The sequence below is a fragment of the Colletotrichum aenigma genome, assembly GCF_013390185.1.
Source record: "Colletotrichum aenigma strain Cg56 chromosome Unknown KSG_Cg56_contig03, whole genome shotgun sequence".
Lineage (NCBI taxonomy): Eukaryota > Fungi > Ascomycota > Sordariomycetes > Glomerellales > Glomerellaceae > Colletotrichum > Colletotrichum aenigma.
In genome coordinates this window covers 6,348,992-6,368,368 of record NW_023500909.1, presented here as the reverse complement: position 1 = coordinate 6,368,368, position 19,377 = coordinate 6,348,992, and the positions used below count along the sequence as shown (strand labels likewise).

Here is a 19,377-nt window from a genome sequence, read left to right as displayed (position 1 = left end):
TCTATGCAGGTGAGGTGGCCATCACTGCCATTTATAATTCTCGACAGCTAAAACTAGTGTCTGATTCACGACACATTTTCTGAGGTTGACCACCGATTCACAGAGAAAAATCCGCATAATCGCCACAATATTTGAACGAAAAGCTTTCGTGTGGTTTATTCACTGAAACGGAACAGGCTGCGAGATGCCTGTTCGCCCCTTTTTCAAGCTAGTTCACGGGTGGAAAGGCTCGGCACTTGTTACACAGGCGCATAGTAGCATACTTTTGAGGTCGGATAGCCCGCTGTCAGTGTACCGTCTCTATTCCTGGCCCACGATGAAGTTTGGTTCGCCGCTTCCCTCATCGGTCCTTTCTCAGTCGGATTTTGACAGTTTGGTCTTTACGAAGCCGCAAAAGCTGTCATAAAGTGGCTTGGAGTGCCCTTCTCTCCACCGGCAGATGACCTTAATCCTCCCCGCCCCGACCTCGAGGGCAAGCTCAAATCCGAATGCGCATTGCTCAGGTGTCGAGATATCCTCAGGCTTCTTTCCTTCCCTCTCTTCCCGCATCTTCTTCCTTCTCCATGCTCGGCTCCACACGTCCTCTCGCGCTCTGCCGATGCCAACGAGCTTCTCCCGATCCCACTCCCATGATATTAACTCCAAAGAATTCGCCAGCTCTTGCAGATTGTTCGCCAGAGCTCCAACTCCCCTATCCAATGAAAACTCAATAACCTCCGTCTCGGTGCTTGGAGGAAGCATACCCCTCCATTGAGCGGCCGCCAGACCTCTCGCAGCCTTGTTGCAAGGCCTCATCGCCGCAAAGCTCCATGCAACAGCCCATCTCTTGGTTTTCGAGTTCGGGCCCTGGATGAACTCAGTTACCGCCAAGTTGTCGATCTTGTGTTCGTGAAGCTTCTCCAAGATGGCGTCGAGGCTGGCCTTCTTGCCAAACATGCTAGTGTACCACTGCACCTGCTCCCTCAACTCGAGAGACTCCTTCAGGATCCGGCCCACGAACGCGACTTCTCCGCCTTCGGTGAATTGCTCATTTGCGGCGATGGCGAAATGATTCTCCTGGGCCGTAGCCTTTGACTGTTCGCATGCTTTGACCTCTTCTTCGGAAGTGTAGAATGGGGGGTTGGTCATCACAAAATCCAGGTGATCCACGCCGAGTCCCTCGGGGTTCACCAAGTTTTCTTCGGGGCTGCGTCTGACGACACTGATATAACTTTGCAGATTATTGAGTTTGACGTTCTGTTTTGCATATGAAATGCTCTTCTCGTCGATATCTGCACTAGTCAGTTGTGAATACTACCTGTCAGCGAGGAAGGGTACCTGTTGCGAAGAAGGACCATCTACGTTGTGTATATCCGAGCAGAGGGAAGATGCATGACGCACCAGTCCCTACATCCAGACCGACAACTCTGCGATGGTCTGGCTGCTCGTACGAAGTGCTATCGAGTAGGTCCTTGAGCCACAGGATGTAGTTGTGTCTCTGGGCGATCTTCAAGCAGTCAGCTTCTTGCTCAATGCGCCAAGGGTTGTGCTTACAGGTGGGCATAATCGGTCAGCTGGCAAGTCGACTTGGAAACCGAAATGTTCCTTCAGCAGCGCGCTGTTGAGTGCGATGACGGCATACGGGTCATTGAAGTCGAGTGTGTTCCCGCTGAGTCTGAGAGGAAGTTAGCTGTATTCTCGCAATTCCGCGGTAGGAGGTGTGTTACTTCGTGCCGAGTTTTCTGTGCTTCTTGCCCAACGCAGCGTAGTCGTGCGTGCCGCTGTATAAGTCACGATAATACGTGTCTGCGTGGGTGCCAGGCTCTGTTGGTCGTGGCGCTTCGAAAGTAGACCGTCCAATGCGCTGAAATTTGTGAGAGTCGGACGCGCTTTCTGCTTGGGTTTCGTTCGCATCAGGATGCGACCTCTTTTCGCCGGCCATCTGTGACAGGATGTGGGTGAAAAGCCGGCCTAGTTTGGGGAGGGGGCCTGCTGCCTATGCAGCCGTTGGAGACCAAGGTGGGCGAACAAGAACAGCCGCCGATGAGCAGGCGCTTAAGTAGTAGAGAAATAACACCATTCATGCGTCAAAACTGCGTCGGATGCGATGGACGGGTATCTGAAGATGATTATCCTCGTCTAGAGTCTTCGATGTTGATGCAATCCAGAGGATCGTTTCTCGTCGCGATTAGAGAATAAAGAGGTGCAATGTGGGCCTCCGTATGCATATATGCATAACCGGCGATGGAGTATGCACTTAAAGCAAAGTGGTCCACGTTAGAGTCGGTGTTCTCAGAGAATCCCGCATCAAACAAGCATAGGTAGAATGGAGGTTTACTGCTGCCCTTTGCGATCCCCGTTTTCCAAATCTTATTGTAGTCCATAAGTAAGATGAGACAAAGAAAAACAAAACTCTGGTAGGTACTCCGAAATATGTCCAAACACAAAGGAAACACACGCAGTCGCCATGCAACGCTGTCGTCTACTCATCCATCATGTCTAGTACATGCAACCACTCATCAGGTTCATGAAATCGTCTCACTGCCCCCACATAAGGACTCTCCATCTCCACCCCTCGAGCAGCTTCATATCGCTGTCAACAACCTCAACGTCGCCGCGCTCGATCTTGGCGCCGAGGCGCTTCAGCCGCTTCGAGACGGTCTTGGCCACCATCAGAGAGACCTCGTTCGAGAAGATGTAAAGCACGGCGAAAACAAAGAAGGCAATGCTGGCAAAGCTGTTGCGGCCGAGAACGCTGTCTTTGATGCGCGCTAGCATAGCCTTACTCTTGGAGAAGGCATACTCGGTGTTGTTGCTCGCCTGGAGGCTTGACCTGCCCTCGGACGAGGAAGGTCGACGGAAGACGCGCTTGACGGCTGGAATGAAGGTCGCCCTGCTCTTTGTCAGCTCACACGGCGCACCTCTGGATGTATCTCCAGGTACTTACACAGCTCCTCCAATGAGCCAATTCCTCCAACGGTGGTTCTCGCCTTCCTTGATCAGTACGCCGACCTCCTTTCGCAGCATCTTCAGGTCCCCAACCAAGATGCGGCCCTGCGCCCGAATTTGATCCTCTAGCTCCATCGTCGACGAGCCATCGGGGCGTCTCTTGCGCATGAGAGAAAGGTACTCCCGCATAGCGAACTGCGTGCTCGTCTTCAGCGACCGGATGTCCTGGGTTGTGGTCGTGATCGGCTGGAGCGCTGCGGCGGGGCGGGGCAGCTCGGCCATGGTTCCCGCTTGGGAGGGAGGAGCCGGGTAGTAAGCGGCCGGCCCAGCCATCTTCTCGACTACAGGAGGCTGGACGGCGACCTTGGGAATTGGGGGAGGATGGCCATATGTGATGTAGGGAGGCGCCGGTTGGCTCTGGCGGATGGAGTACTGGTCGGATTTGCGCGGAGGGTCTTCTTCTCGGGAAGGGCGGGGGTAATCCTCCGGACGGGTCGGTTGGGCGTACTCGGGCTGCGACTGAAGATACTTGTCTGCAGGCGGTGCTCCTCCTGTCGGGAAAGCCCCGGGGCCGTTGTACGGCGTAGACGACGTGTCAACGGGTCGGGCCTGTGTTTCCATGGATGCCATCTTGAGACGCAGCGCAACCAAGTGACACCAAAGTCGCGGCGGTGAGGGAGAGCCCGGTAGGGAATACGAGAACGGCGGCGGACCTAAAAGTGAGGGGTGTTCCTGGTTGAAATGCAAACAAAACAAAAACAAGAACCACTGTGGTTACATCAAGAAGGACAAGCGAGGATATGAGCTGAGCCGAGTTGTGAGATTGATCCGATTTAATAAGGTGGCGGGGGAATTCGAGGAAGCGTTGGAACAGCTCACCACCACTGCCCGCCTCGCCTCGCCTCGCTTCAGCGAAATGTGAGGTGACGGACAGCTGGAAGGCGGGATGGTGGGGCGGCACCTGCCAGCGAACGGCGCCTGGACCCACTGCGGGAAGAATAGCGGGTCCATCACACAGTGCCCAATGACTTCGAAATCAATCACGCCGCACGCTGTCTGTCTTTGCTGCTTTCGATGTCGTCGCTTTTGAGCTCTAGCTTCATCGCGACCGTCTCTAACTGTCGTGTCCACGTACACATCCACAATGTCCGACCAGGCCCCCTCGCGCTTCACGGCGCCGAAGAAGACCACGACAGAGCGTCTATCGAGCAACACCGTCGGTCTGGTCCAGCTGTCCGACTACCGCAAGCGACACGCCGAAGTCCTCGACCAGCAGGAGCGCGAACGCGAAGCAGCCCTCTCCGGCACGTCCACCCCGAACCGATCCCACTCCGCGACGCCAGACCCGGGGAGCGACTCTGGCAGCGGCGCAAGCAAGCCGAAGAAGAGAAAGAAGAAGATTGGGGGCAGCAAATTGTCTTTCGGCGACGATGAAGAGGAAGAGGAGGACGCGCTGCCGGTGAAGAAGGGGAAGAAGGACGCAGACAAGGACGGCGACGACAGCTCAGGGAAGAAGTCCAAGGTCGTTGCCAACTCTTCCGTCGCTTTCGTGCCCAAGGTCATGTCGAAGGCGGCTCTCCGACGTGAGGCGGCTGAGAGGGAAGCTTTGCGACGCGAGTTCTTGGCTATCCAAGAAGCTGTCAAGGCCACCGAGATTGCCGTTCCCTTCGTCTTCTACGACGGTTCCAACATCCCTGGAGGCACAGTACGTGTCAAGAAGGGCGACTACGTCTGGGTGTTCCTCGATAAGAGTCGCAAGGTCGGCGCAGAGCTTGGTGTAGGAGAAAAGGCCAATGCTAGGCGAGAGTGGGCACGCGTCGGTGTGGACGATTTGATGCTCGTGAGGGGGTCAATCATTATTCCGCATGTGGGTGTAATCTTGTCTCTATTTCTGATTCTTGGCTAATTGTTCTCTGCAGCACTATGAATTTTACTTCTTCATCATCAACAAGAGCACTGGCCCCGACGGCCAGCAGCTCTTCACCTACGCCGCCGACGCCCCGCCCAAGACGGACGAGCCCGAAGCCGAGGAGACGCCCGCGGTCCCCGATGGCGGCCTGACCACCGCAGCCGCGTTGAAAGCTAAGGCGGCCGCTGTCAAGGCTCTGCCCGATATCAACACCCTCGAGGGTGCGACCGATGATCCGACCTTGACAAAGGTGGTGGACCGGCGCTGGTATGAGCGCAATAAGCACATCTACCCAGCGAGCATGTGGCAGGAGTTCGACCCCGAGAAAGACTACCAGAAGGAAGTCCGGAAAGATGCCGGCGGCAATACTTTCTTCTTCTCGAGGTGAACGTCTGTTGTTTAGTCGATTTGGATACACCGGCTGGGTAAAATATTCGTAAGGATTGTGCCGAGAGGCATTCGATGAATGCTTCAGCCTGCGAAGAGGCGAACTGCAAGGATGGCTCCGAGGATCAGTAACCACCCTGGCCAGAAGACCATGATAATCAGCATGTTGCCCCCGGGACCGAGTATCGTTGTCGCAAACTCCATGAAGACCTGTTTTCTCATATGCCGAATCTTCTTGGAGTTCCACGCCGTTCGCATCGAAAATCGAAGCGCCGACAGGGACTTTCGGGAGACATATGCCGAATGGGAGACGAAGAGTCTAGCCGCTACCACCGTCGACGAGAGTGTTGAGGTTGCGAGAAGGTGACCGTAGACGAACAACAGCGACGAGGCGATTGCGGCAAGCCTCTGAAAACGGATGGCAAGGTCGAAAGTTGGTCGAAAGAGGGCGATGAGGGACCGTTGCCGGATGTTCACGCCGGGCTCGTGCGTCGACGACGTGAGGATGGCGACTTTGTTCATGATGGCAGATGAGGTCTCAGCAAGGGCTTGATCACGACCAACAGCGGTGCCTTTGGGAGTACAAGGGTTCAGGTGAGGGGTATGATGGGTGCTGCCGCCGTCAGCATCAGGAGGGGCAGCGGCATGGGCAACTTCGCGCTGGAATTCGAGATATTTATTGACTGGAGGCATGGCATCCGGTCACCAACGACTGAATGCAACGATACCCGTTCTTCCCTCCCACGCGGCTACTGCGCTTCTTTTCTGGTGCTCAGAATCGGAATCTTTGTGAAACTTGATCAGAGGAACGACATTCGAGATACAACAAGTCTTCAATAGCCATGATAGTGGCAGGCGCCTCGGTGTCGCTATTTACCTTAACAGCGCTCTTGTCCAGAATATTCCACCCCCTCCACCATGTCCATGTCGAACACCCCAAACTCGGAAGGAAGCTGCGACGGCCGCCCCACCACCACCACCGAGACCCTTTTTTCTACGGGCAAACCATGGCACCCACGTGGGGCTCTTTGCCCGCCGGATCGGGGGTTGAGGTTGGCATCGCACGCTGCGGGAAATGAGAACGTGGGATGTGATTCTTTCTCATTCGTTGGTGAGCATCTGCGCGGTTCCAAGAGCGGAGAGGTTCGAAGGTTCGCGCGGGTTTGTGTTACCCCTCCCCCGCGCTTGGAGGACGAAGGGAGGATCCGGACTCTTCTTTGATCACTCGTGGATTGAGGAAATGGTTTTCCACCATCTGTTGAAATCCCGAGGATATTACAGACGAGCAGAGTTTCGACAATTGACCTAACGACAACCGCAATAGATTTGCAGCCTCAGCACGTCTGAATCCTAAATCTCTCGAGGTCCAAAGGGAGGGGCCACGATCTTCAATCTGCCACACCTTGGCTCCCGCTGCCCCTCATGATGACCTCTATCTTATCTCATCCATCGCGGCAGGATCCGGAGGTTTCTGGGCCTGTCGGGAGGGGAGGCTGGGCCCATGTGCCGGCTCCGTGACTCGGGCGCCGGGCGTGGGCGATGGACGCTTCTTCATAGGCTCGTGTCTTCTCGCCGCTTCCGCCGGATTCTGCAGTGGAGGGGTCGGGTCCGTTCGGGATTGGGGGCTCAGCCACGCGCCTCAGTTGCAACTTGTTGCTGGTGTCACTCACATTGAAGAAATGACTGCTCTTCGTCTGCATCCTCTTCATCTCCCTACTCGCAGTCTTCATTGAAATGGGGGCCAACTCTTCGTCGAGATATCACGAGTATGGCTGGTTAATCATCTTTTGTCGCCGACGGATTCACGTCTTAGGCGCTGATCTGTCTGGAAAGGCCGTGTTCCCTAATCTTCTACCCAGCGAATGCAGGCCGGTCTTCGGGCTCAATGTCAGCTTGAAATGCTCGCTACATGCCTCTAGGGTTCCTGAATGCGATATGCTCAGAAATCAAAAGGTTTCTCTCGGGTTCATGAAGCTCCTCACGCCAACTACCCCGCCATCGTGTCCGCATTCCACCGCTCGGCCCGTTTGCCTACGATGCGACCAGTCCATTGAACCAATACAACCCGCCAAAATCCATTACTCGGGGTTAGCTGCAGACCGCTCACATTCAGCTGCCCAAAAATATCCACCGATCACAAGCCCTACGTTCCCGGCGGTCAGATCCTGTCGCCCCCGTTCACGAAATCGATAGACCGTCCTCTCGCGCTACACAGCATGACATCAGCCATGTTCACTCGGCCGAGCGCGCGCCGGAGCCATTTGGAGTCGGTGAAAGATCTCCAAGTCGGTGAGAACGTGGAATCAGGCACAGCCGCCAACTGTTGTAACGTTCCCTACGCTACCAAAGAGGCGAAAACAGATCAGTGAGCCGGACATCGTATTCCCGCGGGAGTGGCTGGACTCGTCCTTTGTTCGCGGGACAAAAAGATCTCACCCAGGGCTCCGCTTCGCTCGATCGGCCCGCCGGGGTGGCATGACGAGCATGACAGGCGCCGGCCGCAGCGGTTCCCCTCAGTGGAGCGATGGCATCAACCTTCGGCCGTGGGGCTCCAGCTTCAACAGTGAGGAACTCGGACATGCACGTCGAGACGAATTCAGTCGCTCCTTGCAGTAATCTAGGGAAGAAACGCCCGTATTGATCGTGTGTTTTGACGAGCGCGTGAATCAATACAGGCGCCTTTTCAATCTATCCCACCTCGTAAAGAAATCGAACGATGTAACACGATGTAACGGAGAAACACAGAAACATTCCATCCCTATTCCATCCGGCAATTCGAACAAGCCAGGACCCTGAAAGATGCCGTCCTAACCCAACCACCAATAAATCCAGCCACCCGTCCCTAACCGTGCGCCAACCCAACGGGCTCAAGAGTCTTCTGCACCGCCAGGGGAGATCGTGGCTGCATTCGACAGGCTGTGTGTGCAACCGTTAATGCGCATCGCAGAGCTAGGTTCCGCTGCCAACACGAGCCCAGAGATCGGCAGCCCTTCCCATCCGCAGCCAGTCACCGTTTAGACTTAATCTTTTTAGCTCGCAGAGGGTCGCATGACGGCAGAAACAACGCCTGCTAATAATGGCACACCGGGCTCCGCTACGGGCCTGCATCGCATACTTTTCGCGCTCCCCGGAATCGGGCATTTCCAGTGAGGCTGTTTTTTTAGTGTTTATGTGGTTCGTGTACTATGCAGTATATGGCATCCCCCCTCTTTTTGTTTCTACCGCAGCCCGCTTGGCTAGCAACGGCTGCGATCCGCGGTCTGCGTTTGTGAGGGGGATGGGTGCCGGGTGGAATGCGGCTAAAATGCAAAGGAGAAAAAAAAAGTGATGTGCGGTAGGATTCTCCTTTGAGGGGGAATACGAGAGCAAGGCAACCCGTGCGACGTCATTCTCTCGAACATTTTGTGTCCTCCGGCTTTACCGACTTTAATGCGGATGGATGGCTGGGTTGAGGTTGACAGGCAGGCATGGAGCCAACCAACAAACATTCGACGATCTTTTTCCTCACACACGCGACCCTTGATGGGTTGGTTGCTGAGGTTTATTTAAGCTGGACGTGCTCCCCGTCCGATCACTGCATCTCATCCAGCAGCATCTTGCATTATCACCACAGAGCAACAGTTCATCGCAACTCCTTGAGCCCATCTCATCCTTACCAATCCCACCTAATCTAATCCTCAATCTCAACCTCAACATCACCACCGCCACAATGCAGCTCCTCTCCACGCTCCTCTTCCTCGCCCCCGCGCTCGCCTCTCCCATCGCCCCCCGCGACGAGCCGACATGCGGCCAAAAGTCCGGCAAGCTCTCCGAGTGGACGCTCACCGACTTCGACTTCCATGCCAGCTACATCTTCACGACGCCCGCGCACCAGAACTCGTGGGGCTACGTCAGCTTCAACGTCTCCAACCCGGTGCTCGACTACACCGTCTCCTGCTCCGCCGCGAGCAGCCGCCTCAACGACTTCTTCTACGGCGAGATGGTCTACGACTGCAAGGCCCCCGACGGCGAGAGCGCCACGACCTCTTTCACCTTCAGCCGCCCCGACGGCGCGCTGGCGCTGAACCAGAGCTGGACGTGCAACGACGACCCGAAGTACCCGTAAGTTTCTCTCACATGTGGCCCCGTGGACAAGAATGATGGAGGCTGACTGGAATGGTTGTGGCAGGGCTCGGTATACCGCAAAGGGCGGCGCCGTCGCTGATCTCTCGTGCGAGGAGACGAGCTGGCAGAACCTGAACTGGACCATTGGCGAGGTCTACTCGAGGCGCGAGATCAAGTGCGACAAGATCACGCTGCCAACGCCCATCACCGAGATCTCCGCCGTCGCGTAAGGTGGATGTGTGTCTTGTTGTTGGAGAAGAAAGAGGGCCGAGCGCAGGAGTTTGCGCTTTCCGGCGATATGCTTGAACGATTTCTGATGATCGCCATTTCGCTTGCTCGTCATTCCTTGGGGCATAGCATTGCATGGTTCCAGAGCCTACGGATGGGCCTGGTTTAATGGAGTACATGAACACAAAAAAGGCGGATAGACGTTACATAGCAGCAGCGTTTTTGGATAATATTAATGTATGAGTTTGCTCTTATCAAAGCTTTGAGGGGGGTTTGGGTGGTTGGCGAACTGATTTTCAGGTGGTTTGTGCGGATCTTTGCTGTCTGCGATGAAGGAATGTGACGAAGTCGGGGGATCGGCACAGGATCCTGGGTCGCGGAGCATACCAGCTGACGGTCCGAGCTGGGTAGCCGAGGCCGGGGAAGAATCCATGGTCACGGCAACCTCGGCCGAGAGAACTTGGCGTGTTGTGTTTAACGTCGGGAGGCGACGTTTCTGATACTCCCACCCACATTATTCTCACGACTCTTGAATCCACTTGTGTCCCAGTAACGTCTTCGCATCCGGCCTCTCGGCTGGATCAAGTCTTATCATCGCCATGGTGAAATCCAAGAAGTCTGCACGGTCAGAGTCTGAAATGTTGCAGTTCAGCCTGTTTTTGCACATGTCGTTTAGGCACAGAGAGCCGAATGTTGAGGGCTTCAAAAGGTTACCTAGCGCGCAGTTAGCTCCGTAGATGTTTTCTTCTTCCAATTGTAAACTGACCGTCGCTGGCAAAATACCGATCGCATTCCCTCGACCGAGACAGCAAGGACTTGGGGAGAGCTCCCAGAAGGGATGTCATCTGCGCCAGCTGGGCCTCGCCTGTGTACAGATCCTGAGGCGTCCAGCTCCCGTCGAACAGAACGGCCCCTTGGGTGAGTTCCCATATCTAAGTAGAAATGTGAATACGGTTGTTCACTCAAACTGTCGAAGGAAAATGACTTACCACAAGCCCCAAGTTCCATATGTCTACTTTGTGATCCCAATCAGCCCCGAGTGTTACTTCCGGAGCCCGAAGCATGGCGGGTTGGATCCACTCTGTCAAGTGATCGTCAAACCAGCTGGCTACTCCGTGTCAGCGGTATCCCTATGGCGTATGCTACAGTGAAACCTACAGGTACCGAAGTCTGCCAGTCGTACTGAAAGCTCGCTCGACTCTGTGATGTCCTCATCTCCTGCACAAAACTCATGCGAACCTATATAGAAGGCATCTGGTGGAGGAAGAGACACATCAGACGACACGAATACTTCTGAAGGCGCCTTCTCAAACAGCTCGTTGATCCCGGGGCTTTCTATCAAGATGTTTGCTGGCTTGATGTCTTCAACGGAGGCAAGTTAGGAATGACCTGAATAGCGCTGGGATCAAGGACCAACCTGTGTGTATGACCTGGCATTCATCATGAAGATAGGAAAGTGCAAGAAGAAGCCGCTTTGAAACCCTCTTCATAGTGGGCACCGGAATCATCGCTTTCGGGAACAAAGTTCTGAACACCGACGTATTCGGGCCCATGGGCTTGGACACAAGACAGAGATGGTCTCCATTAGGTCCGCGGTGCTCAAAGTGGTCGAGGAGACCCAGGACATGGGCTGTCCCTGGATTTGTCGCAGATTTCGAGGTCACATTCAGGAGGATATCCAGCTCGTTGATGTCTAGTCCGACTTTGGACGTGTGTGCGGCGAGGACTTTCAGTGCAACGTGGCTCTCGGTCCTGACGACCCGTGAGTTTGGATAAGGTACAATGCTCAAGTCGCATGTTACTCACTCGTTATTCCGGGAAAGCCAAACGGTTGAATAGCCCCCGTATCCCAGCTTGTTCAGCACTTTGTACTTGCCATGTTTAAAATGGTCGCCGATTCGGACGGGGTGGTAGCCCCCTGGACGATACCCCGCCAGGTCTTCTTCGTCAATAGGGCGCGGCACCTGGAACATGTTGGCGGACCAGACGAGCCTGGCACCCAGGCGCCTCGCCCCTGCCTGAAAGGATTGTAGTAAATGTCTCATGGAGATGGTTTTGTGCTTGGTGAATACTGCTGTTGGGGGCGTTAAGCAAGGGGGTCCGGTGAAAATGTCGTGTGCATACATGAAAACAGGTTGAAAGAAAGCAGCTGTCAGCAGGTCAGATAACCTTTGTTCCCAAGGGTGGATCTCTTCGTCACCTCTATGGATTCAACACAGTTTTCCACTCATGGATGAACTCGGGTGGATTTCCAGGTGTTCCGAATTCCTGTAAAAGCACGAATTAAAGACAAACCTTGATGGTCCAAAACAAACATGCGGTGGAATTACTTCCATTTTAGTATCTCCCGCCTTCCAAAACACTACTCATAAGATCACGAATCTGCTGTACGACCCTGGGGCCTGCATTGAGGCTGTCTGCAGTCACGCTAAAACTCGTTAGGAGAATTGCCTGGTCAGAATTTTGATAAAATCTGCACTGAAGTCTTATAGAATCCGGACTGAAGCTTTGCAGGGAGCGGGTTGTTTTGTTTTCTAGTCTTAATAATATGTGACTGGCCACAATAACTCTTCAGCTCATACGGAAAGTCACGGGCGCAGTCGGCGGCCTTAGGGCACGCATACTGCCACAGTTGGTACAAAGGATTGCAACAACGCGATCCGGCAATAGTCTTGGAGCTTTTCTTATATTTGATTCTCATACGCGGGCATCCATTTCATGGAGCCTCAGGGTATGTTGTACGGCATTGCAGCTTGTGCAACGCCGATAGCCATGAAACGAACCCTGCGTCTTCGCGTCATTGATGCCGCATCGGCAAGGAGGCAATAGAACCTACAGATTCTCCAAAGATAGCATGGGTCAGCTCTCAAAACAGTATAGTCGACGTCGGATAGTTGAGGCTCTTGCTGGCTTGCTGGCAAGTCAACTCTGTAGAACAAGCGAGGCTACCTGTGCAAACTGTCTCACGGCATTGAACACGAACAAGCAGCACAACTTTGGGCATCGGGACCATTTACCTTGGGAACAGTTGCAAATCAAAACCTGGGACTGCATGGCTTTTGGGGACTCACCAGCGCAGATACAAATGACCCCTTGCGGGCCATTCCTGCAGGTTCAGGCTGTGCCGCCATAATCATGCCTCCTGACAGCAACTCTTCGGCACATATGATAAACGTTCGGAACAAAGAAGATTAGTTTGCGCGTCTCGCGGCTTGATAATATCTTCGCCGTTAGAAGAGGAGATACTGTTGAAATATGAAGGCTGTGATCCTGAATGTTAGCAACCTGTGTCTCACTTATTTGCCGTGCTCAATCGAACGTCGTTACTGGGAAAACTCACAACCTCAATTTGACCCCTCTTTCACTTCGTCTTGTAATCACAGACCTCTCATCTTGGCCTTCGATATGACCGTACTGTGCTTCCGAAGCTACCCTGGTAGAATGGGGTTACCAAGGCCGACAACTCGATGCTTCTTCATATCTTTGGTTGCCTGTGCTGCTCTTCTGGACGTTTGTCATGCTGGCCTTGAAGGTGAGAGAGTCTCTTGTGATGATCAAAAGTGATACGACAATTACTAACCCATCTACCATCAGGCAACAAGAACAAACGAGACATCAACAACAGCCCCGCTTCCACTATCACCAGCAATGAGACTGTGGTGTTTGTTTCAACCTCTGAACTCCAGGATGGACAAATTATTACGAGCTTCCTGACAACATACGTTCTCGTCACATTCTCCAGAAGCCTTGGCGATGTCACGCCTTCAATCACTTCTCAAGATGTCCCTGCTTCCTCGGTACTCACATTGAACTCGTCAAGTCAAGCTGTCCCTGGAGCGAACACCAGTACCAGTGCTACCTTGAATAGTGCGACTAGTCTGCAATCTAGTTTCCGAGGCCCATTCACCAATACATCTACCAAGTCCAACTTTTCAGGATATTCGTCTAAGTCTACGGCCCCCATCCCCAGTTCAAATGATACGTTGCCGCAAAGCAGTCATTCTGGAGAAATCAGCGTCCTCTCGAGCACGATTGTTGAGACCGACCAGAGCTACTCTTCAACTGGAACTGGCTTTGCTTTCCCAACTCAGTGTTCTCAGGGACTCAATTCTACCTTCCATCCCTCTCAAACTCACAGGTCTCTGTCCGTGGGCGAGCCAGGACGCACCAACACATCTCATTCGGATGCAACGAGGCATAGTGAAAGTCCCAGTGTTGTCCTGCCACCCTCATCAGTTACAAGCCCTACACCTTTCATTGCCACAGGTTCTTCTACCACCAGACCTGTCGATACGAGCAGAACACATGACATTGTCCAGTCTTCTGGTACGGTAGGCGGCAGCGGAGCCGCTTCTTCTGTAAGAAACACGGCCTCGACAAAAGGCAGTGTAGCAGAGTCTTCCATCACCTCTTTAGGCGACGACACTCCTCGAGGAGGTCTGTCGTCCACCATCGAAACTAGCCCCAAGTCCACAATTGGAGACGAAACTCACACCACATCAACCAAGGATGCCAGCAAAAGCCATACTACCAAGAGGGATGGACCAGATTCTTTCACCGCTGGAAAGGATGTTGACGAAGCGTCTACCACCAGGAGAGAAAATGCCTCTTCTTCAACTGAAAGGACTAGCGACGGCACCTCTACAGCGCGGGAGGACGATAGAAGCAAATCTACGAGCAAGCAAAAAGACAGCAACTCGTCAACTGACAGAAAGAATGACGATGAATTTTCAACAACCGCAAACAAGGACAATCAGTCTTCCACCTCTCCTTCATCTGGGAGCAGTCGGGTGTCCAGCACATCGTCGCTCGCCCGATCAACAACACCTCAGCCAGGTGGCAGCGCGACAAGCGGTGTCAGCTCCACGACTTCCACCAGCTCAGACAACTCCTACACCGTCCTCTTCATGACCGCTACGACAACGCAGCCGCCAGGCGTGGACTCAACAACCAAAGTTACGTGGACTTCCTCAGAAGTCACCACCTCCTCTTCCGACGGTGGCATCATCTTTCCTTGGATCGTACCCGTCTGGGGCTGCATAGGGCCGATTTGCCATCCTCAATGTCTCATTCCGTTTCTCGGTTGCAACATGCCTCAGCTCAAGCTTCCAGGCCCGATGGGGTTTCCGTGGGCCACGGTAAGCCTTCTCTCCAGGGACCTGATGTGCTGCTTCTGACCGTGTTTCCCAGCCACCGCCTATACCTCCTAAGGAGCCCCGGAAGGGTGACCCAAGCGATCCTGACGATCCGAAGCCCTCGGAGACCCCCACAAGCACCTCTTCAGAATCGTCTTGTACTGCTTCTACCACATTATATCCCAACTGCGGCCAAAGCTGTGTCGCTAGACCAGTCACTACTATCGACAAGTCTACGAGCTTCAGCACATCATGTTTCACGTTCACCTGTCAGCCAACGGTCGTCTGCAGTAAAACGGTGCAAACCACAACCACTACAACAATCTCTACAGCTAGTGCCACACCCTCTGAATTTTTCTGCAGCCCAGAGTCCAACTGCGGGGATTGTGTGCTTTCGTCTACTGAGACGCAGTCCGGTCTATCAAAGAGAGTAATCAACTATGTCGATTGGAACCCTCCCGATGACGATGAACTACTTAACCACCCTGATGGAATCTGGGTTAAAGATGTCAAAAAAGATGCAGCGGGCAACGATATCCCCATAAATGACAGACCATACGTGACAACCTGGCCCGCCGGTGAAGCCGCCTGGCGCTTGCGAATGTTCCGCCAGATCAAGAACTACTGCGACGGGGCAGAGGAGCAATACCACAGATATCCCGACGGTATAACCTCGCGATTGGGGCCGTACGGAGTGTCCACGATGCGAGTCAGTGAATGGGCTGACAGAGGAATCGTCGGTGGGAGCGGTCCACTATGGGGTTGCAGTATTCTGATGATTATCACCAAACGAGGAATATACGTGAGTCACAACTGGGAGGTCCCAAACTTCGCAAACCCCTACAATTATCCAGGACTCGACCTCAATGAAGAATTCCACAAAGGTGTGGAGATGTTTTTGAAAGAGGGAGACGCAAAACATAGGGGTATTGACCAGCTGAAGGAACAAACGCATATTTTCGACAACATGCAAGAAGACACACTGCAAATCATTATTTTCACTCCCCAGACTGGAATTTTATCTCCAATGCGTGAGGATCCTGTCAGAGATGCTTTGGTGCGGCACCCGTCTGCAGTTGAACGATGGAAAAACTTCATTGTTGGCCTCGGATTTCCTCGAGATAAGATTATGGTCCAGGCTTACGTTAAAGGTCCTTTATACTGGCCAGGTGTGCCTAGGCCTTTGCAGGAAGGACAAAGAGTCATGGATTATTGGCAGCCGGAGTCTTCTGCAGGTCTTGCCTTCTTCCAATACCATCCTGCGCACAAGGTTGATGGGGTTAATCGAGGCCCTACCATCAAAGTGTTCTGGGAGTATTACGACAAGATAATTTTTGAGTCGTCTTGGTGTTATCAAGAAGACGAGACGGTTGCGGCTCGCGACGACGGAGGTGGCTCCTGCCCTGTTCCTCAGGCTGCCGGTAATGGACCATCTGCATCAGGTGATGGAGGATCCGCTTCAGCATCCGCATCAAAGGGGATATCCAATTCCTCGGGGAAGACCTCCACCAGTATTACTTTTACCAGTTCTCAATCGGCGAAGGGGTCAGGTTCTATTTCCTCCGGTAACACGGCAGTCGCCACGAGCAAATCATCTGCCACCAAAACCCCAGGACCAAGCTCCACAGCACCATCATCAAGCCCTCCACCCTCAAATACAGATGAGCCGCTCAAACGTACTGTCCATATCAGCCAAGAAATCCGGGGTAATGTACATAAGAATGACGACGTGCACATGGCGAACATCACAATCTCCGAGACCAAGGATGGCAAAAAGACCGTTTTGGAAAGTGAGCAGCACAGCGACGGTGGCAAATTCAGATCTCTACCGAGTTCGCAAACTTTGACGGATGACCAAGGCAACGAGCTGAGAATCGAATTCAGAAAAGAAGAACACCATAATATCACGTTGTGGGCGAACAGTAATGGCAAGCCAGAATTCTGGAGCATTGAGAATCTCGAGAAAGATGAGAAGAATCCAATGAAGCCATGGTGCGAAGTGAAGAGCACCGTCCCGAACGTAAGTTACATTGACCTCTCCATATCCTCTCGATGAAATGCTAACATTCCGGGCTCTAGAGATCTGCCGTTCTTATTTTAAGAGAGATTGAGTGCTTTTACTATGTGTGAGATGAGTGTTCCGCAGGAGGCCTAGTAGGCAAAAATGTACTACCTTGTTGGTCGGTTCTTGAGTCTTAGTGTTTGTTTGGAAGACGAGTCAATGTTCGTTTTGAACTTCGATGGGATTTTTCAACACTAGGTGGCTGCGAAATCCATGTGTGTGCTCATATTTTCCTGTGGGACCATATCTTTTCGCCTTCGATTCGCCAAGCAGGACAGAGTTGTCTATGCACAGCCCCTCTCGGTTGCATCATATTTTACGTGCCCAGAACGGTCCTCAAGCATGAAGTTATTTCAAAACATCCTACAATGGCTTTTTATTCTCAAATTGAGGCTGATATCCACTGTAGCCATCACGCTGCAGTCCCGCGTAGCCAGGGGTCTTCCAGTAGATCACGCGCTGTGAGCCTGTCCTCCGGTTTCCACTGCAACATCTTCCGCAGGAATGCCAGAAATTTCGCCTTTTCTTCACCTTCTAATATCCCCTCTTCCTCTTCAAGAGAGGTTTCTGAAACTTCAACGTCGAGTATGAGTCGCCCTGAGGACTGTGTCAGAAAGATTGTCGGCAATACTCTGAGTCTCAAACATACCGTCTTCATCGAATAGAGTTTTCCAAGCCGAACCGCGCTCCAAGAGGTCTTCCGGCGGAGGGCCGAGCAGAGAGATCATCCTCGCAAAGTGCGCTGCCCTTGATACCGTTGGATCTCGCAGTCTAGTCTTGAAAAGTAGTTTACCCTCAAGCAAGTCCCATATCTGTATCTGGGTTACCTCATGCTCTGGATTCAGTCGCAGTCACTTCTACTTACCAACAATCCTAGCGCCCAGATATCGATCTTTTCATTCCATGGCACACCCAACACTATTTCGGGGGCTCGATAGACATCAGGCATTACTTCCTCCTCGAACTCAAAGGGGCCTTCATCTATCCGAGCATCTCCGAAATCCGCAATAACGGGGTCTCCGGGCTCGTCTGGAATCTCCAGCCCCGTCGACGCATAAATCACCCGATCTTTGATAATCTTTCGAGCGCTAGGCAAATCCCATTCATCTTCTACGAGAGCATCAAGAACATCCGTGTCCTTGATTGACAACATGATATTTCCGTCTTGAACATCTAACATCTTTGTTAATCATTGCTCCGAGAATTCCAAAGACACGAAATTAGAAACATACCTGTGTGGATGATATTTGCCGCAGTGTGCAGGTAGTCCAGTCCGAGTAATACGCCTTGGACCAAGCCTTTCAAAAGAGTTGGAGGCACCCTGCCGCCGGCCATCTCACGAATGTCGGCAAGGGATATACCGAGAGTTTCGAGAACAAGACACATATGACTACCATTCTGGCCTGCGATTTTGAAAGTGTTCTTGAGAAGTCTTACTAATTTTGCTCCGGGATGGTCGGATTTGACAGATTTTAAATGGCGGAGCACCTTCTCTTCGGTTGCAGCTTGACTATTGCCGACCGCAAAGACTTTGAGAGTGACGTAGACATGTTCTCTGCAAAATCACTCAGTATGAACCATCTAATACAGGATGCCGAAAAACGCATACCTCAAATCGCGGCATAACCATGACGTCGACGCTGAACCAAACCCCAGCTTCAACAAGACTTGGTAACGCGACTCAAAGACCTGACCGATTGTTACAGGGTACCAGTTGTCCGGATGGTACCAAGGGAAAGTCTCCTCCTCCAAGCGTACATGCTCGGGGTAAATTTCCTCGGGATCCGCATAAGGTAGTAGCCTTGGGGGCGATGCGTCTCGTGGCGCCATGTCTTGCTTCGGTCGTCGGCGTAGGCGGTGAAGGCAGGAGTTGGAGATGGGTAGTTGAGCGAATTTTGTGGACACATCGGGCGCGGTGGTGGTGCGCCCTGCTCTTCCCCACAACACTGAGCGCGCGTCTTTGTACGACCCTACACTATCATCTGCAAGTTCCAGTCACGCAGTCGTGAGGTCAATTGGCGATATTAAGACGCGAAAATCAACACGAATTTCAGGGCGCAAGACCAAGCAAGTGAAGTTGTCATTTAAGTCTGGTTTTCCCTGTAATATCTAGTCGCACAATCTGGTCGGCTCGAAATGTGTGGAGAAGATGTCTGCCAGCAAAGGTGGTAGTGGTGGAAGAAAATGGAGGATTGACTCAGGCTCAGTCTTTGCCTGGACCGTCTGAGGAAAGCACCCTGATTACTCACTTCTTAACCAAATCACTAAAGATCAGGCCATGTGTGATTTCAGCGCGTTCTCAGTCCAGTCATTTGCCAAGGCATCGTCTTGGGCATGACTACTAGCGGCACCGTGAGTTGTAAGGACAGAAGTGAATATTTTGAAAGAGAGTTCAATATCATCTGCCTTTAATGATTGGAACAACGAAGGCCGTGCCATTCTCGGCATTCGGCCAATAGCCCTACCAGCTTATTCTTAAGTATCTGTCAATTGTGAGTCTGGGTGTATCAAGTAGCTCCCCCGAATCCAGTGATCAATGCCACACACAGCAAATCAAGCAACATCATGAGGCGGGTGTAATATGAATGAGGTACAGCTGATGAGCCTTCCGCGGTGGAACCACC

At 52.8% G+C, this 19,377-nt stretch overlaps 8 protein-coding genes across 8 annotated transcripts; 3 read left to right on the top strand and 5 right to left on the bottom strand.

Annotated features, from left to right (window-relative positions):
* Positions 1 to 354: 354 nt before the first annotated feature.
* On the bottom strand, positions 355 to 1,921 carry CGCA056_v005701 (U6 small nuclear RNA (adenine-(43)-N(6))-methyltransferase; the record flags this gene model as incomplete). The annotated part of the gene is made up of 4 exons (XM_037320952.1): positions 355 to 1,271; positions 1,381 to 1,486; positions 1,534 to 1,654; positions 1,707 to 1,921. 4 exons carry the CDS (start codon positions 1,919 to 1,921, stop codon positions 355 to 357), a joined length of 1,359 nt encoding a protein of 452 aa, XP_037182051.1.
* Positions 1,922 to 2,517: 596 nt separating this feature from the next.
* CGCA056_v005700 (uncharacterized protein) lies at positions 2,518 to 3,558 on the bottom strand (the record flags this gene model as incomplete). Its single annotated transcript, XM_037320951.1, has 2 exons — positions 2,518 to 2,872; positions 2,927 to 3,558. The coding sequence occupies 2 exons, from the start codon at positions 3,556 to 3,558 to the stop codon at positions 2,518 to 2,520; spliced, it is 987 nt and encodes a 328-aa protein (XP_037182052.1).
* A 514-nt stretch (positions 3,559 to 4,072) lies between these two features.
* CGCA056_v005699 (FAM50 family protein) lies at positions 4,073 to 5,225 on the top strand (the record flags this gene model as incomplete). Its single annotated transcript, XM_037320950.1, has 2 exons — positions 4,073 to 4,795; positions 4,848 to 5,225. 2 exons carry the CDS (start codon positions 4,073 to 4,075, stop codon positions 5,223 to 5,225), a joined length of 1,101 nt encoding a protein of 366 aa, XP_037181205.1.
* An 83-nt stretch (positions 5,226 to 5,308) lies between these two features.
* On the bottom strand, positions 5,309 to 5,917 carry CGCA056_v005698 (uncharacterized protein; the record flags this gene model as incomplete). The annotated part of the gene is made up of 1 exon (XM_037320949.1): positions 5,309 to 5,917. One exon carries the CDS (start codon positions 5,915 to 5,917, stop codon positions 5,309 to 5,311), a length of 609 nt encoding a protein of 202 aa, XP_037181206.1.
* Positions 5,918 to 8,933: 3,016 nt separating this feature from the next.
* Positions 8,934 to 9,558, top strand: CGCA056_v005697 (uncharacterized protein; the record flags this gene model as incomplete). The annotated part of the gene is made up of 2 exons (XM_037320948.1): positions 8,934 to 9,325; positions 9,393 to 9,558. 2 exons carry the CDS (start codon positions 8,934 to 8,936, stop codon positions 9,556 to 9,558), a joined length of 558 nt encoding a protein of 185 aa, XP_037181209.1.
* A 518-nt stretch (positions 9,559 to 10,076) lies between these two features.
* SRPK-2 (Serine/threonine-protein kinase SRPK) lies at positions 10,077 to 11,529 on the bottom strand (the record flags this gene model as incomplete). Its single annotated transcript, XM_037320947.1, has 6 exons — positions 10,077 to 10,270; positions 10,323 to 10,488; positions 10,546 to 10,664; positions 10,715 to 10,918; positions 10,974 to 11,308; positions 11,363 to 11,529. The coding sequence occupies 6 exons, from the start codon at positions 11,527 to 11,529 to the stop codon at positions 10,077 to 10,079; spliced, it is 1,185 nt and encodes a 394-aa protein (XP_037181210.1).
* Positions 11,530 to 12,961: 1,432 nt separating this feature from the next.
* On the top strand, positions 12,962 to 16,821 carry CGCA056_v005695 (uncharacterized protein; the record flags this gene model as incomplete). Its single annotated transcript, XM_037320946.1, has 4 exons — positions 12,962 to 13,088; positions 13,151 to 14,694; positions 14,747 to 16,711; positions 16,771 to 16,821. The coding sequence occupies 4 exons, from the start codon at positions 12,962 to 12,964 to the stop codon at positions 16,819 to 16,821; spliced, it is 3,687 nt and encodes a 1,228-aa protein (XP_037181207.1).
* Positions 16,822 to 17,165: 344 nt separating this feature from the next.
* SRPK-1 (Serine/threonine-protein kinase SRPK) lies at positions 17,166 to 18,583 on the bottom strand (the record flags this gene model as incomplete). Its single annotated transcript, XM_037320945.1, has 5 exons — positions 17,166 to 17,350; positions 17,403 to 17,565; positions 17,619 to 17,926; positions 17,986 to 18,308; positions 18,363 to 18,583. The coding sequence occupies 5 exons, from the start codon at positions 18,581 to 18,583 to the stop codon at positions 17,166 to 17,168; spliced, it is 1,200 nt and encodes a 399-aa protein (XP_037181208.1).
* Between the last annotated feature and the right edge of the window lie 794 nt (positions 18,584 to 19,377).